Source organism: Gouania willdenowi, chromosome 13, assembly GCF_900634775.1.
Source record: "Gouania willdenowi chromosome 13, fGouWil2.1, whole genome shotgun sequence".
Taxonomy (NCBI): domain Eukaryota; kingdom Metazoa; phylum Chordata; class Actinopteri; order Blenniiformes; family Gobiesocidae; genus Gouania; species Gouania willdenowi.
The window spans coordinates 23,936,578-23,953,987 of NC_041056.1; the positions used below are offsets into that span (position 1 = coordinate 23,936,578).

Here is a 17,410-nt window from a genome sequence, read left to right on the forward strand (position 1 = left end):
TTGTTCTGGTTAAGACCCGAGCTTCTCCTGATCTTTCTGAGTCATTAAACCTTTCACTCTGGAGATGTTCTTTAGGTGGTAGAAGGCTGTTTTTGTGATAGATTTGATCTGACTGCTAAATGTAAGATCTGAGTCAATCAGAACACCAAGGTTTTTGACTTGGTCTTTAGCTTTTAAAGATCGAGACTCAAGATACTTGCTGACAGCAGTCCTCTTTTCCTTGTTACCAAAGACAATCACCTCCATCTTGCCATGGTTTAGTTGAAGGAAGTTTTCACTCATCCAGCAGTTTACTTTTTCTAAGCAGTCACACATCACCTCTATGGGACGATAGTCATCTGGGTTCAGTGATAGATATAGTTGTGTGTCATCTGCATAGCTCTGATAATCAACCTTACAGTTCTGTAAAATTTGTCCTAAAGGAATCATATAAAGGCTAAACAAAAGGGGTCCAACAACAGATCCCTGAGGAATCCCACAGGACATTGGTAGTCTGTCAGATTCAAAGTTTCCAATGCTTACAAAATAACTTCGCTCCTCCAAGTAGGACTTAAACCATTGCATTACTTTTCCATTTAGTCCAACCCATGTTTGCAATCTGTGCAACAAAATTGTATGGTCTACAGTGTCAAATGCAGCACTTAGATCCAATAGAATGAGAACAGATACTTTTCAGGAAGGTGATGAGAACAAAAACTTGACTGAAATTTATCAAATATTTTGTTGAATGTTAAGAATTGACTCAGTTGATTGAAGACCACCTTCTCAATGATCTTGGCCATGAATGGAAGGTTGCTGATTGGTCTATAGTTAGCGAGTATAGAGGCATCCAGTGTTCTCTTTTTTAACAGAGGTTTCACAGCAGCTACTTTCAGGGATTTTGGTACGGTGCCTGATTGGAATGAGCAGTTAATTATCTGACACAAATCAGTGACATTTGACTTTCCAACAGTTTTAAACAAGTTTGAGGGTATTGTGTCAAGGCAACACGTTGATGGATTCAGCTGCTGAACAGTTTCCTCTATTGTTTTTGGGTTCACTGTAATAAACTCTAACATTGTTGTTGACTCATCCCTCAGTGGTTGAAGCTGTTCAAGCTTTTTGTTATTTTGCTGGTTTGTTCTGATGTTTGACCTTATTGATTGTATTTTTTCATTGAAATATACAGCAAGTTCATTGCATTTTCCAGCTGACAGTAATTCAGGGGCTATCTGATCTGGGGGGTTTGTGAGCTTTTCAATTACAGAAAACAACGTGCGAGAGTTGTTGACATTTTTGGCAATAATTTCAGAAAAATATTGCTGCCTTGCTTTGAACAAGCCATCATTGAATTTTCACAGACATATTTTTGTATAGTTCTAGATGAATTTGGAGTTTTGTTGATCTCCATTTACGCTCAGCTCTTCTACAGAGTTGTAATCAAGATTCTTAGGAAGGCTTCTGTCTGAGGATGTTTGGTTAGGTGAAGCCAGGATATAATTATCTAGCTTCGAAGGCCCCTGAGGTTAGGACAGAGAACAACAGCAAAGGAACATCATATGTTTAACTGTGAGCGAACGCACATCGTACGCTCAGATCTGAACGGTTGATAAATGAGGGCCAAAGTGGGTATTGTGTGAAATTGTATCTCAGGTCTGAATTCATCATTCATGTGTTTTTCAACTGGTGGTAACCAAGAAGCGTACAGACCGGAGTCTCCCTCAGGCCTTTGGGAGTTTCACCGACACTCCGACAGTAAATCGTACGTGTTGATTAGTGGCTGCAGAGCAGTTTCATCTATAGATGACAGCACACATACTGTACCATTGGATCTGACGATCCAATGTTTGTTTATTTTTTGTATTAAGTGTTAACATATTAATAGGATATTGACATTTATTAAACTATCCTTTTACAAAACTTTTTTAAAAAAACTGCAATGTAAACAATATAATGCCTCAGTTTAACTCTATTATACCTGATATACCACAGTTGATTTTTACTATATTTATTCAACCAGGCAAGAAAGAACAATAACAGAATCTTATTTACAACAAAACCATTGTTTCAGTGCGACCCCTGTGGACAAATGTGAAACTTATGTGATGTATAAGAAGTTGAACGTTATGTTGTACCTGCTGCTGCTTACATGATGCCCCCTGGTGGTCAAATTAAGACATTGCAGCTGATTTTAATATTTCTTTTGAGGATATTCTTAATTTGATCTGAACACAAATAGCATGGCTTAGATCATCAAACCCAGAGACACAACTCAAAAACAGCGGAGTAATTGCTGATTACATAAAAGAATCACACATTTTACTTTTAATAAAAGTTCATTTTTAGGCCTTTCGGACAAAATTTTAAGGCAAAAAAAATGTAAGTATTGTCAAGACGTTAACCCTTACAGTGATTCCTTTTGTCTTCTTTTTTTTTTTTAACATGTTGAGGTTTAATTTATTCTAACAACTGTTCCTTAGGAAATCCACTTTGATCTCCTGACTTGTTTGGACTGTCAATTGCCAGTCTTCGTCAGAGGCGTCTGCTGATCGCTTTGACGTTTCCTTCAATTCCACATAGTAATTCACGTCAGGATATCAAAGTCCTCCATATTAGTGATCTGTAAACGGTGCTATTGCAACATCATTCAAAAGTTTTCATTTTAGTGGTATATAGTTTATTAACCGAATAAAAATTTGACAAACACGTGCACACAAACTATAATGAAGTCTTCCATCAGCTTGAGGAAAAAATTCGTATAACTCGCATTTGTTTTCAATTTACAAAATACATCTATAGCATACAGAAAGTTAAAAAAAAAAAAAAAAAAAAAAAAATTGAACAATTGGCTTCTATAAATCAAAGCATTTACATCGTCAGTGAATGTCAGTCCATCTTTACACTGTAAATAGACCACAACGTTGAATGTTGGTGACGGGGGTATGCATGAATGCTGGATGTAGTCTTGGAATCTGAATTATCAGCAATACTTCTACGCCACTGGCTAATTCCGCCAGATCATCAAAATACCAGCAAACTTGGTTTCTACAAAAACCATTTCAGATGAAGTTCCTCAGATGCAGAAAAACCTCCCCATGAAATACATGCCCACATTTTACAACTGCAGTCAAAGCATTCATATCTTTCTTAAAGCAAGTTTGAATGCAATAGTTACAATGCAGTTGGCTGTACTTTTAGACTTTTTTTTTTTTTTTTTTTTTTGAAATTTTCAGTTTGTAATGCATCCGAGAAAATGTCTTCATAAACCCACAAACAGAACTCCACCATGACCACCTCAGAGCTACACCAGATAACATTCTTATAGATCACTCAACTGTCAGGATAGAATTAAAGCTGTGACAACCAGCAAATATTTGGCCTTTTTTTGTAAATATTAATGGGTTGGATGCACCTTTTCTGATGGGCTGTAAATAAACAGGTCATTACAGGTATGAAATCATTTATTTATGTGTGGGGAATTCAGAGAAAATGTTGCATAATCTTAACCAAAAATAAAACCAAAATAAAGTCACAATCCCTCGTTAGCCGGTACGTGTTGGAGCGTTAGCGTCGATGGCGACCATGTCCTGAGTGGCCGCTGCTGCTGTGGTGTTTGCTCTTGTGGCTACGCTCCCTCTCTCTGTCCCTATCGTAGGAGCGAGATCTCTCCCTCCTCTCTCCACGATGAACTCCTCCTCGCTCGTGTTTATGTTTCTTTGTAGAAATGTCAAATGAGCTCCGGTCTCTGTCTCTCTCACGCTCTCTCTCTCTTTCCCGATCTCTGTCCACCTTCACTGGAGTGCGGGAGCGTGACCTGGAACGTGACCGCTTCCTCTTATAACTAGAACCTCCACCACCTCCTCCGCTGTGTCGTCCGCTCAGCTTGGAGTCACTGTTGCTATGGTGACTGGACTTGGACTTGAGGTGTGGGAGTAATGGTGAAGGTGGGTGTCTGCGTGGTGAGGGACTTCGACTGTGAGAATGGGAACGTGAGCGGGAGCTGTAGGTTCCTGACCGACTGCGTCTGTTGTTGTAACTGGAATGAAAAAAACAAAATACTTAATTGGATAAATAATTTAAAGAAATGTTTAAATTATAAACCTATGGGAGCTTCAGCTTACTGTCTGCGAGGGGAGCGTGATCTAGACCGAGACCGCGATCTAGAGCGGGAGCGGCTACCACTCCTACTGTTTCTGCCAATCTTTAGCTCCTTCCTTAACCTGAAACAATAGAAAAACAAACAGTTAAAGGTACCAAAACTACTTCATTGCTATATACTCTGACACTCACACATCGTAGCCTCTTACCCGTTATGTGGACTCTTGTTTTGTTGAGTTCTACCATCTGTTTCCTTCTTTACTTGTTTCAGGTCTTTTGGGGACTTCTCTTCTGCTTTAAATACATTTGGAGAGGAAGGCTTGGAAGCAGGAGAGAATCCACCCAGTGTAGAGAGAGCAGGTGTACCGTCAGGATTCAGACCTTTGGCTTTCAGCTTAGCTTCAGCTATATACACCTTCCTTCGCTCCACCTCCTTCTCCAGCTGCTCATAGTTGGGCTGAAGGATCAAACAAAGAAGTCCTAGTTGAAATAAGGCTGGGCAATATGGCCTTTAAAAAAAATAAATCAATATTTTTAATCTATACCACAATATATGATACATATCTCGATATTTTGCCCTTGCCGTACAGTTTTTTGTTTTTACAATTAACTATCAATTATTTATTTATTATTACTGAATTGTGAATTTATCCGATACCATTATCCAAAGTATTTTAATTCAACAGTTACCACTAGCGAGCGCACACGCGGTGTAATGATCGCATTCTGAGGACTGTCCCTTTAATGAGACCATGGTAACATAAGGTCAAAGTAGAGTCAAATCTGCCTACTTCCTGATTTGTACTGAGCGCATGGACATGTTAATTTTCTGTTTGAGCTTCCCCTGCTTACAATAACCATGCAGTGTGATGGTAACAAGTTGTTTTGAGTCCTGTTTATAACGTTACCGACCCGCAGAGACTTCTGGATCTCTACAGCACACACTCACTCCCACATGCACTCATTCACTCGCACAGTGACATTCTGAAGTCAAACCACTCCAAATTATTTAACCATTATTTCCTTTTTTTTTTTAAAATTAAATAACTCTTCGTTCAACACTGTCTCAATGTTGTCACCGCGGCTGCTGAGGTGAGTGAGTGGAGGAGGGGGGTGTTTAGTCAGCGCGTGCAGTTTTACTCAGGGACAGAGTGGGAGAGAAAAAGGCATAATTGCAGCTCTACAGGGAAACTTTTAATGTTATGCAAATTATATCGATATTACGATATAGTCCTATGCTATATGCTTAAATACAAATATCGATATTTTTTAAAAACTCGATATATTGCCCAGCCTTAGGCGTTACTGTAGCAGTAAGACACACCCACACCGCTGTGGATTAATAAAAGGCACTACTTAATACCCAAATACATATGTATTCAGCTGAAAAGTGGGTTCGGGGTTTAGTTACTTTAATGTTGTTGTTTGTATGTGAGGGGTTTTACATGTTTGAAAACTCACCCAGTTGTGAAACACAAAATATCAGTACTATTTTGGCAGTTGTCATGTATCAACCGTGCACCTGCAGGTGTGGGGATGTAAAGGTCACACAGATGAGTTTTTCATAGCTAAATCAGCTTAGGGCCAAACTGACCCCAGATAAACACCAATGTGTGCAATATATGTTAAGAACTTTAAAAAAAAAAATACCATCATGATAATGTTATGCTTAATTAATTTTACTCATCAAACTAGGAAAAGTCATGAAATGAAGCAAAAAAATAAAGTCAACTTTCATTTTTTGAATGATAAACATTGACTGGGGTCAAATTGACTCCATGGATAAAAGGAGGGTTAAGGAAACTAGGGACAGACTTGAAAACAAAATAAACATGTACCTTCTTCCTGGTGTAGAGTTTAAGCGTGGTGATGCAAATCTCTTTGATTTCTTCTTCAGTGACTCCAAACAGAAGGTACCAATGAGGTTTTGATGGTAAAGGCATCTGGAACACAGGCATGAACATTTATTTCGAAGGACGTAGCAAATGCAGGTATTCTAATTGTGAACCCACAACAAACGTTCACACATTCTTACCTGCAGAGCTCGGGCAGCGAGGAATATGCAGGCACACGCGATGGTCTCAGCTTGGAATCTAACAAACACGTTGGTCCTCAGGGTGTCGTTCATGTAGTTCCTAAAAAGACAGACAACCAAAAAACATAGCATCTTCTCCAAACACCTCAATTATATTAACCAATGAATACATCAAGTCAAGAATATGAATTTGGCCAATCAGAATGTAGCTTATTAGAGCTAAAGACTTGATAGGTCTCCACTACAGTTCAAGTGGTCTTTTTCTTAGAATTCTAACTACTTGTCTCATTCATTGACCCTTAAATTGCAGAGCAATGTGCAATTTGTGTGCAAAGTTTAACTTTGTCCATTTCTCTTTGAGCAATCCAAAGGTTCATCACAAAAGAAACACGGAAACAAATGAAGGGGCGCGTTTGTTGACCTGCCAAACCCATACTTAGAGTGATGCTGACCAGGACAATAACATGCACAAGCAAAAACACACAACAATAGATCTTCGCAAATTGGTAGATCTGAAATATGGGAGGGGGGGGGGGGGGGGGCTGTATTAGCATGCAACAGCTTACTTAGCTTGGAGTCAAAAAGCCACTGCTGTCAATGTCAGGGTTTTAGCAGCAAGACAGCCATCATGCCCCACTTACAGTATTTGATAAGCCATAGGCTGGGGGTCGGCCCACCATGACCACCAAATACAGCCATCTTTAAATGTGCTCCACCTCCCTGACCAGCTTCTTAAAAAAAATCTGGTACTACAATTTAGGACAATTCGTCACTTGGTGTAACTAAAAAAAACTTTGTGCCTGAATTATTTCAAGGACTTAAGATGAATGGGTTATCGAGAGGGTGTTAAAAATAAAGTGCCATGGATGTGAGCTGAATAAATGCACAACAATGTGACATCCATGGAGTAAAAGATGATGAAATGACTGAAAAATGTCAGCAAGTATGAGGTCAAAGGGAAAAATGTATTCTCCCTTCTACTAAAGGCCTGTCCTACTAACACCACCAAACATGGCTTATTGTTGCACTGTGATGCTGCATGGGTGAGACAGGTCCTTGGAGGCAAAACCTGAGAACTGGATCAGCCTGAAAGACAGACACATGTCTGGACACCACGTCATTGTGACAAAGTACTTTACTGTCAATCAAAAAAATAAATAAAAAAAAAAACCTAAAGGGTTTTTTAACTAAAAAAAAAAGGAAATGAAGCAATTATTAAAACTATTACAGATGAAAACTTTTGCAACAAATCCAAAAAATACAAATCCTTTTGTACACCAAAGAGAAAACATGATGATGTTGGCTGATGGGAAAGGCCCGCCCCTTCAGTGAATCTCGGCATTGGGATTGACTGTCAGCAGTAGGACAGCCAGCCAATGGGGGAGCTCCCTGAGGTCATGTGGTTGGAGGAGGCAGAGTTCAGAGGTTCTTTATGTGACTTACCAGCATGGACTACCCTTTAATCGAAGAGTAGAGAGAAAGGACAAAGTTAAACCAAGTCCCCTGGGCACCAGATAAACACAGACTACATCAAGCCATGTAGGACAGACAAGAGAGTAAGACAAGTAGCAGGATTGTAAGAAAAACCAATTGCTCTTTCAGGAAAGACTTTGAGGTGTTCAAATGAAGTGAAGGATTGTCGCTGTCAGACCTGGGCAAAACCATTAAGTGCTTTTTCTTTTTTTGTTAAAGACGGGGAGCACTTAAAAGTGTCACTTATCTGAAAGATGTTGGTTCCACATTTGAGTCAGTCTCAAACTCCTAGCAGATAATTTTACATTTGTGACATTTGAGGCTCAATTTCCTCTAAAGCCCAGGTCTGGTGGCACTTCTTGCAGACATGACACAGGATTCTGCTGTTGGGAGGGGGGGAAGAGTAGGCGAGAACAAAGAAACTTACCAGGCGGTTTGAACCAGCGTCTGATTCTTCTCACAGTCCAGGACCTGGATGTACATGACGATGATCTGGAAGCAGATAAACTGGATTTTCAAAGCCGAATTGTGTAACTGCCACTTGGATGATTTAAAGTTGTGAGAACATTTGTCTGGATGCATATGTGCATCTGTACTGCTGACATTCAAAATGCTTTCTCACCTTGTGTGGATGCTTGACATGGACACAGAAGCCAAGTTCCTTCAGCACACGCCGTTCCGCTTTGATGACTTGGTTTTTTGTGTTTATGTAGTTCTGATCAAGTATCAAAGAGCTTGGATTCCTAGTTTTAAGGGAATGAAAATGAGTATTTGGTTCCTTTCCTAATGTTAAGTGCCCTTCTGTCTATTTCTGAACTCTTTTTCCCCTCTTTCAACCAACTGAAAGCAACAGCTTTGCATGCCTGACAACTTGCTAAGGGTTTGACGACTCCTGTGGTTTCAGTGAACTTTTAGTATCTATAATTGACCTCAATCACCCAGTGCCACAGCTTTTAGAGAAATACCAACTTAGATCACTGCTTCAAATGGGAACTATTGGACAATAACAAGATGATACAAATAATTTGAACAGATTCCAATAAACTGCTACTCAAACACAAGCGAGGAAGACAAACTTGGCCATGCCAATGATAAGAATTAAGATACAGAATTACACAAATAATAGTAGCTACCACAAAATCACAATTTGACAATTGAATTGAGTAGATGTAAAAATTGTTGTGTAATTGAAATTAAGTTTATTCAATACTGAAGCATTTTTTTACGAAAAATAATGCTTTGTTTACATCTATACTTAAAAAACAAACATGCAACTAATCAACTCAAAAATAATAGTGAATACAAAGATTATTAAAATCATCCAATGTAAACATTTTTCCACACAGGCATAGTAAAGATCAGCAACTATCCGTAAACCAGTAAAGATTAAAGTGAACGTAAAAAAAAAAACCCCAAATGACTAATCTCATGCGTCAAACTACATGCAGAGCCGAACAGTTGACTGAGTCTAACTAACATGACTAGACAAATTTTACTTTACACACATTAACAGTTAAAAGTTTGCACTCACTTATGATCAATGACAAATTGTGTCTTAACTTTTAAATGGTTGTGAACTATTCCATGCCATAAGATACCAGTCAAAAAAATGTCACAATGTAAATTTCTACCAAAAAGCCCTGTGCAATGTAACCTTAACTGACCTTCCCCACACATACAAAGGGGATATTTCTTTAAAAGCCATGAAAACAGCTGGTGATGAGGATTTACTAATTAACTTTGGTTAGATGCATGACGATGTGCAGCCAATAAGGAAAACTACATTACCAGTCGATGATAGACTGATGGGTTGTTAGAGAAAGCTTAAGACTGAACCACAGGAGTCCTCAAGGCGCCCTGTGGCCAAGGGGTTCGGCCGACCTGTCATCCCCGATCCCAGTGCCCAGCAGTGGCTCGCACCACAGGAGTCTCCCACAGGAAGGGGAGTGGGGTAGGCCAGGGGGAGGGAGCTGAGACCCCTCGTACCATGGTTGTCATGCCGACAGCTTCATCTTACGTACCATTCCACATCACCCAGGGTTTGGTAAATGTAGCTGGTCGCTGTTAGTTGGTTGCAAGGGAAAAAAGAAGCCAAGTAAATGCCAAGATCTCAAATCCCATCATAACAAACTTCTAATGTAGACCATGGCATGAAGTAAATGCATATCGTCTTTAAATGCTTATTATGCAGGCCAAAATTGCTGAAAAACAGCGTTGAATAATTTATTGTAATTCTGAAATGATGTTAAACTTGGAGAATTACGCCTCTGAAAACTGAAAAGTTTTAAATGGTTTAGAGTTCATGAATAAACAGAAGGGCACTTTCACATCAACAAAAACATTAGTGAACAACATCACAAAGAATACAAGATTTTTTTTCTCCCAACATTCATACAGTTTACTTCATAGATACTTACTTTTTGACTCTGATTTGTCTCAAGTGATGGAAAACATTGATCACGTCTCGTATTCGCCGTGGAGCTTCTTCAATCTTGGATGCCAAGTTGATACAAGCCATAGCAACAATCTGGAAAGATAACAATTAAAGTGCTAACTTGGAAAAAAGAAGTCTTTTGTATGAGCTGAGAGTGGGAACGAGCAGGTCCATCTGGGCAGTGCAGCTCGAAATGACCAAATAAGCAAGAATGCAAAGACAGAGATAAAAGCTTTCAATAACCCATGATGCAAACTAAAGCCAGGGTCGTTTTGATACAGTTAACGTCATGCGTCGATTTCATTTATTAAGGGGAGCCCAGCCAAAGAATTTAGGAGAATGAGAAACTGTTGCCTTTTATGTCAACAGGTTGGTTCAAATAAGCATTTGATCTTACTGTTCCATTAAGTCTAGACTGGACAACAATACATCCCCAGTGTCTCAGTCATGATTTGAATAACTTGTCTTAAATCAGCTAGTTTACGGTTTAGAAACGCAAATTACAGCTTGCCAATTAAAAAACAATTTTTTTTTTTTTTTTTTTACAAATGTCCTGGCTGCTCTACAAGTTACCACACCCAATAGGAAGTTGATCGCTATGTTTAAATGAACCTCTGAATGTAGCCATCTACCAGTTACCCTTACTGAACAATATTAAACTGCAATATAAATATTTTTACCCAAACCTCATTTTACCTGCAAAGAGATTTTGTTCATTACAAATATCTGGCAGCTGATTTGTTAAATATTTGATAGGAAGTTACATTAAATAAGCTTTAACTAATTGCTGACCCCTAAAACTGGGTATGTATGTATTTTGTATGTATGTACTAATTTGGATCAAGATCTGATTTTGGAAACAAAGAAAGAAAAGCTAGTTCCATAGAGCTGATGTGATTAAACTTATCATCAAAGGTGCTTCTGTAAGGGCCAGTTTAACCTTCATGAGAATAGATGAGCCAGACTCTCTTTTTTCAAATAATTGAATACCCCAATTTAAGATTAAATGAACTATCAACCAGACCGTTTGTGGTTTTGCGACGCGAATGGTGTCCAACCATTTTAAATGTATATCAAATTAATAAACCGCCATTCCACCAAGCTAGCACACCAAACTTAAATCAACTCTTTCTAATCCGTGATGTAGTAATTATAGTTTTAACTCCACATAATCCTAGGCAGGCGAGTGATGGCCACACCGGGCCTTGTATTTTTCGGTGTGCGGCGTTAACAACATGGCTCCCACCAACGTGACGGCAACGTCATGCAGTGCTAACGCTAAAGGCCTACCACTTGGAAATAACAATACACTTACCTCAAAACTGTGTTTCACGAACGATTTGGAATAGAAGAAGCGATGGAAAAGCACTTGTCCCGTTGCCATTGCCACCTGCCAAAGAAGAAAACAGAAAAATCAGTCTTAACATGAGGTTTCGGTGAAGGCCCAGCGTTGCACAATGGATGGCCGCCATTTTGACTCCACCACACTAGCTGCTTGTAGCAGAAAAAAGCTAACGTTCCACAACAAGCTCAAACTAAAAAACAAATAAACACTGTGTGTATATAATAATATGAAAGAAGTGGTTTAAGTCTTACTTGAGGCAGTCGCAGGAGAATTCCCGCCGACTGAATCAGCTCACACCCCAGGATGCGAAGGTCGGTCTCCGTGTTTAGGTCCAAGCCGTCGAGCATCGACGGCGTCGGAGAGAGCTTTTCATCGGGTATGAGCGAGTTATCGATCGTGAGATAGACTTCTGAATAAACCTTGTCACCGATAAGAATGCCATCGTTGCTGTTGTTGTTATTGTTGGAGGACGCGTTACAAGGAGCAGAGACTTGACCCGCAGCCATGTTCACCCTGAAGATGAAAGCGATAACGAACCGTGCGGAGCAACACTACTGAATAACGACACTCAGACGTTTACACATCCGCCGCGTTAAATAGTTCGCAATATTTTACAAAGAAGAAAATAAATAAAACATTTAAAGTGCATGGTATCACATGTTGTTATAATTAGACTGATGTACAAATATAGCAGTTTAAAAAAAAAATCACATTAATAACAATGCTTTAAGACGTAGCACAGGTTCTGATTCATTGAACTGCTATTAATAGATAAATAAAAATAAATATTTAAAATAAAAGTCACCGATACTTTTCTACTACAGTTTGCACCAAATTGTTGTTGTTATTTATTGAATGCTATAAGTGTGTGGTTGTCTTCTGCCTGGAAACTATATTTTTTCGATTGGATTTAAAACATAGATTAGCGTCTACTGATGTTGAGACTTCTATAATATATTATTTTTCATAAATGGATTAAAGACGATTTTTCTTCATTTCTGACGCAAATCACAGCGAATATGTTAACCTTTGAACTCTTGCACAAAAATTAAATAATAATAATAATAATAATAATAATAATAATAATAATAATAATAATACATATTCCAAATTAATTTGTCCCTTCTGTATATAAAAACACAATTTTGATTCATATAATCAAGTTTGTTGTTTATTTATCCGTCTTTTTCATTTTATTTGCAACTAATATGTGTATTGATGTATTTTTTCTATTGTATTTTTATCTCTATTTTAATTTTTAATTTGAAAACATGGGCAATGTTTGTTCTTTACAATTGACATTTACATAAAGCATATGAACATAACCTCGCAACCCTAAAAAATAGGACCAAGCGGGTCAAAAAAAAAAAAAAAACATTTTTTTGTCACATAATCAAATTAAGTATATATTTTTTTTCCCAGGTTTTAATTATACTCAAGTGTCGCACAAATCTTTAAATTGCGCCGTTGATCCGGGAAATTCAATTGAGATTTTTCATTCATTTCTGTATTTATTTCCTTAGCTTGGCTGTGTCACTTCCGAATCAATATTTGTGACGTCACTATCCGAAAACACTTTCCAACTTGTCCCGTCTGTTGAAATCTCTCCAATGACGTCACTGGATTTACGAACTCCGGACTACTCACTCGTTCCAAACACTGGAACATATCCATCCGCCAATTTAAAACTACGCAAAGGCTGTGTTCGAAATCACGCGCTTCAAACTACTTAAAAGTTTTACATTATAACTAGTATGTGGTGCGTCCCAATTAGACTTCATAAACAATGTATTACATTTATTTTGTCATTATGTACCAAAGTTTGTTACCTACAACTCACTCTAAAACATTTGCGTCACACAAAGTTTATTGCGTACTAAATTATTAAAATTTATCAAACTTTTAAAAATTCAAAATAAAAACAATCAATAATAATAATAATTAAAAAAACATTACAGGAAAGTTGGATTGAGTAAAATTCGTTGTGTTTAATCACGAGAAGCTATCTGTATATTGACAGCGAGTGTGGTTGAATGGTGTCAAATCACTGTTCTGCTTCTTGCGTCATATAGTCCCATGACACAGACAGCAGAGGGCAGCAGAGTCCAATTTACAAACAAAGGCCATATACATCTATTAGCGATGTCGCTTTTTTTATTTATTTATGTAATTATTTTTTGTTTACGCTACCATATTTAACAAATAAACTAAAACCCCAAATAAATCAGAGGTATCTCAAAAGATAATTTCCAGTACTTTTGGGAAATCCTAACAGCAGGTTTAGATTGGAAAAACGTAAAAAAAAAAAATTCAATAATTTAAATAATGATAATAATTATTATTATTGATTAATATTTAATAACTATTATAATTAAATAAAAATGTGAAAGGCATTGCGCCGTTTTTAAAAATTAAAATTTTTAATGAAAAAGCTGGTCAAAATTAGAATTGAGTTGTACTAAAAAAAAAACTTCACTTTTATCTTTTAAAAAAATAAAAATAAAAAGAACAACAACCCAGAAAACAAAAACACAAAACGAACTTAATGTACAACCAAACTCAAGTGATGGAAAACCAGAATCCTGACCAGAAATCCATTCCTGTAATGAAATTCAAAAAGTCTTAAAAAAAAAAAAAAAAAAAAAAAAAAAAAAAAATGCTTAGTAGATGAAAAAAGCACATTTGCTCACATCAATATTAAACTTCTGATATATATATATATATATATATATATATATATATATATATATATATATATATATATATATATATATATATATATATATTACATGGGCAGATATCTAAAGGAATTTCTTTAGCTCTTGGAGCTAACGTAACAACAAACATAACTATCTTGTCCAAAGATTGCTTTAACAGAAAAATATTTTAAAATATAATTTTTTTTTCAAAGGAAGAGTGCCTGTCCAATGGTTTAATATCACTATTTATTATGCAAGAAGTAACCATTTTTCAAATAAACTAAAGGAATGATCACAATCATTAAACACGCGACGTGATGTTAAATTGTTCTTTGTGTCAAAAGATGGTAGTGTCATGAAGTTTACCATTTGAGAGTGGCGGGGGGCCTGTGTCTCAGATATAGGAAGGATGTACATTTTCGGACACATCATCAGTAGTGACTAGTGTTTTGTAGTAGTGCTTTTTTAACACTAGACACCCTCATCAAAGGTGGCTAGCTACAGGGTGATTAAGCCTGAGCTTGTGCCCCATAACTGTTTCCCACTCTTTCCCGGTCTTTGCCCTTTGATCTTTTTATTGTTAGGAAGTGTCTGCTCTTTGATGCTACTGTGGATTTAAACTGCTGTACAATAAGTGTCCTTGCACTAGTCTTATATAATTTGCCGGAAGTACATTTAAGATTTTTTTTATATTGTTTAAGAGAACGAACCAAACCAAATGTAATCATAATATCATCTTTACTTAAATTCATCAAATCAACAATAGACCAAACCTTTATCCAACCAGTCTGTGTAACACAAAGATTTTCTACCAAACACAATATACGCCTAACAAAAAAAACCAAAAAAAAAAATAAAAAATCACATCATCACCAACCTATGATGCTTTCATTCATGATGATGGATCACAGACTCTATATAGACCATCTTTAAAATACATTAAAATGAATATGATGTACAATAGGATGTTTTTGATTTATTTATTTATTTTTTTTTTAGGTCAAAACAGTTTCCTAGTTGAACTTAGATGATATGTGGGATGAGATTTTTCATTTTGTGGTAGTAAAGTACATAATCAGTTGTTAGAAACAAGGCTTCTCAAAAAAGAATATTAAAAAAATCATAATTCTGACTTAATAATGTGCATTCACATCTGTAGTGCTTTGTACGCACAGGCTACACACCTACTTCTTTTTTTCTGAGGCTCTATAGAAAGTATTAAACTGAGATCTCATTCTTGCAGTAAATGTCTAACACCTACAGCTCACAGTTCGGGCATTAAGAACACAAACAATTCTAAGCATTATCTCTCTGCGATGACCCCAATTATAAGGCGTGCGAAGGCTCGAGGGACAGAATTCCTAAATGATGATGGAACAATGCAGGAGAGAGGCGTTCAGGGACACAGTAAGGACGTAGTTATGAACACTCTCCACTGTATTATTGTATCAGAGAACACATATTTAAAAATAGCAGTCAAAGATCATTAAAAAAAAAACAACTTAATGAATCAATCTGAATTTGACACATTGAAAGTCATAAAAGGTATGCATTGAAGTGTGTTTGTTTGAATTTTTTTCTATTTGTTAGATGATATTCTCATAACATTCACTGTGGTGGCTGAATTTAGCATGAAGGCATATCATTTATAGGATAGACTGACTGAGGATTTCTTTTTAGCAGCCCTGTCAACAGAGTTTAATACCAAAATATAAGCTGAGAAGATCAAAAGAGTATTGCTACAAAAATAGATTTGTGTATGAGAGAGCGAGAGGTACAATATAAGAGATGATGTTTGTGTTATACGTGGGACAGAGGCTTATATAAAGTCTGAGAGGAAGCAGAAGATTTTTGTCAAAGTGCACACAGTGGGTGTTGGGTGGATTTAAAAAAAGAAGCCAGGTTTGGCTGATAGAATGTAATCTCTTTATATCAGTGACACCACAGCAGGGCAAGGTTGGAGAGAGAGAGAGAGAGACACACACAGACAGTAAGCTGCAGATGTATGCTAGCCTATATTGCAGTGCTAAATGTTAAACCTCCCACTAGTAGTAACACAAATTTCTATACGAGTAGACAAATTAGCTATACTAGTAAGGTCTACTAACACACTAGTGTGCCAAAAACCTTTATTAGTAGATTCAATTACTATTGCAACAACACATCATCAGTGGGTAAAACAAACCTGTCTCACGACAGTCTAAAGTGTGGGTGAACAATCCAACGCTTGGTAAATTCTGCTTCACAATGATAGGAAGAGCCGACATCAAAGGATCAAAAAGTGACGCCGCTATGAACGCTTGGCCGCCACAAGCCAGTTATCTTTGTAGTAACTTCTCTGACACCTCCGGCTTAAAACCCCAAAAGTCAGAAAGGATCGTGACCTTTACAGTAGTATAGTATTTTTTTGTTTTACTAGGAGTGCTATCCATTGATCCTTTTTCTGACCTGTTTGTTCCTTCTTTCAGGGTCGTTGGGGTCTGCTGGTGCCTATCTCCAGCTCTCATTGGGCGGGGGTACACCCTGGATAGTGCCTTAGCCCATCACAGGGCAGCACAAAGACAAACAACCTCTCACATTCACTATATGGCCATTCTCGAGACTCTAATCAACCAACAGTCATGTTTCATGTGACGCAAGCACGTGACGAACATGCAAACTCCACACAGAAAGGAAACTAGTACTAGTAGTACACTCAAAATCTTATCTGTAGTCAACTAGTAGTGCTGGTCAGCAGTGTTCATTTTGTTGACAAAAAATTCACGTCATTGTTTCCGTCAACTACATTTTTTTAAGTGACAAACCCTAGACTACGACTAATTAGAAAAATACATGTCAATGAAAAATAAATCAAAATATATTGATATTTTTTTGTTGTCTAAAAAAAACTTAAACTAGAATTTTGTCACATGGGACAAAGTCCAATTAGAACTCATGTGATCATGTGGTTTTATGTATTGATCACATCAAATCTGTCTGTGTATTTACAAACATTAATACCATCCCATATCAGGTCAATAAATGGGAAATGAGTAATATATATATATATATATATATATATATATATATATATATATATATATATATATATAGTGTTGTTTAGTTGACTAAAACAGCACTATGACTGAAATATTCTTGATGACTATGATGACTAAATTTTGACTAAAACTAAGTTGTATTGTGGTCAAAAGACTATGTCTACAACTAAATCAATATTTGCTGTCAAAATAAACACTGCTGGTGACGATTCACTTGTCGTACTAGTAGAACTAATGCAAATGAAGCAGAGGGGAATATAACCAAATCCAGCTCCCTGATTGATTTTAATCTTTTCGAAAGCCAACGGA

At 37.0% G+C, this 17,410-nt stretch overlaps 1 protein-coding gene across 3 annotated transcripts; it reads right to left on the reverse strand.

Moving 5' to 3' along the window:
* Positions 1-3,179: 3,179 nt before the first annotated feature.
* ccnl1a (cyclin L1a) lies at positions 3,180-11,930 on the reverse strand. 3 transcript variants are annotated; one of them, XM_028464253.1, is made up of 10 exons: positions 11,616-11,927; positions 11,335-11,409; positions 10,003-10,112; positions 8,208-8,328; positions 8,013-8,077; positions 6,113-6,212; positions 5,916-6,020; positions 4,287-4,534; positions 4,101-4,199; positions 3,180-4,015 (listed from the first exon to the last, which is right to left on the reverse strand). In XM_028464253.1, exons 1-10 carry the CDS (start codon positions 11,868-11,870, stop codon positions 3,544-3,546), a joined length of 1,650 nt encoding a protein of 549 aa, XP_028320054.1. In that variant the 5' UTR covers positions 11,871-11,927; the 3' UTR covers positions 3,180-3,543. The 3 variants fall into 3 exon arrangements, with proteins under 3 accessions (XP_028320054.1, XP_028320056.1, XP_028320055.1); XM_028464255.1 differs by lacking the exons at positions 3,180-4,015; positions 4,101-4,199; positions 4,287-4,534; positions 5,916-6,020 and adding an exon at positions 7,556-7,569 and having other exon boundaries at positions 11,616-11,929; XM_028464254.1 differs by lacking the exons at positions 3,180-4,015; positions 4,101-4,199; positions 4,287-4,534; positions 5,916-6,020; positions 6,113-6,212 and adding an exon at positions 6,650-7,569 and having other exon boundaries at positions 11,616-11,930.
* Between the last annotated feature and the right edge of the window lie 5,480 nt (positions 11,931-17,410).

Coding starts and splice junctions, on each gene's coding strand:
- ccnl1a (XM_028464253.1), bottom strand. CDS start 11,870: ATGGCTGCGGGTCAAGTCTCTGCTCCTTGTAACGCGTCCTCCAACAAT. Junction 8,329..10,002: donor AGACAAATCAGAGTCAAAAA/GTAAGTATCTAT, acceptor CCTTAAAACTAG/GAATCCAAGCTCTTTGATAC. Junction 4,535..5,915: donor AACTCTACACCAGGAAGAAG/GTACATGTTTAT, acceptor TTGATCCTTCAG/CCCAACTATGAGCAGCTGGA.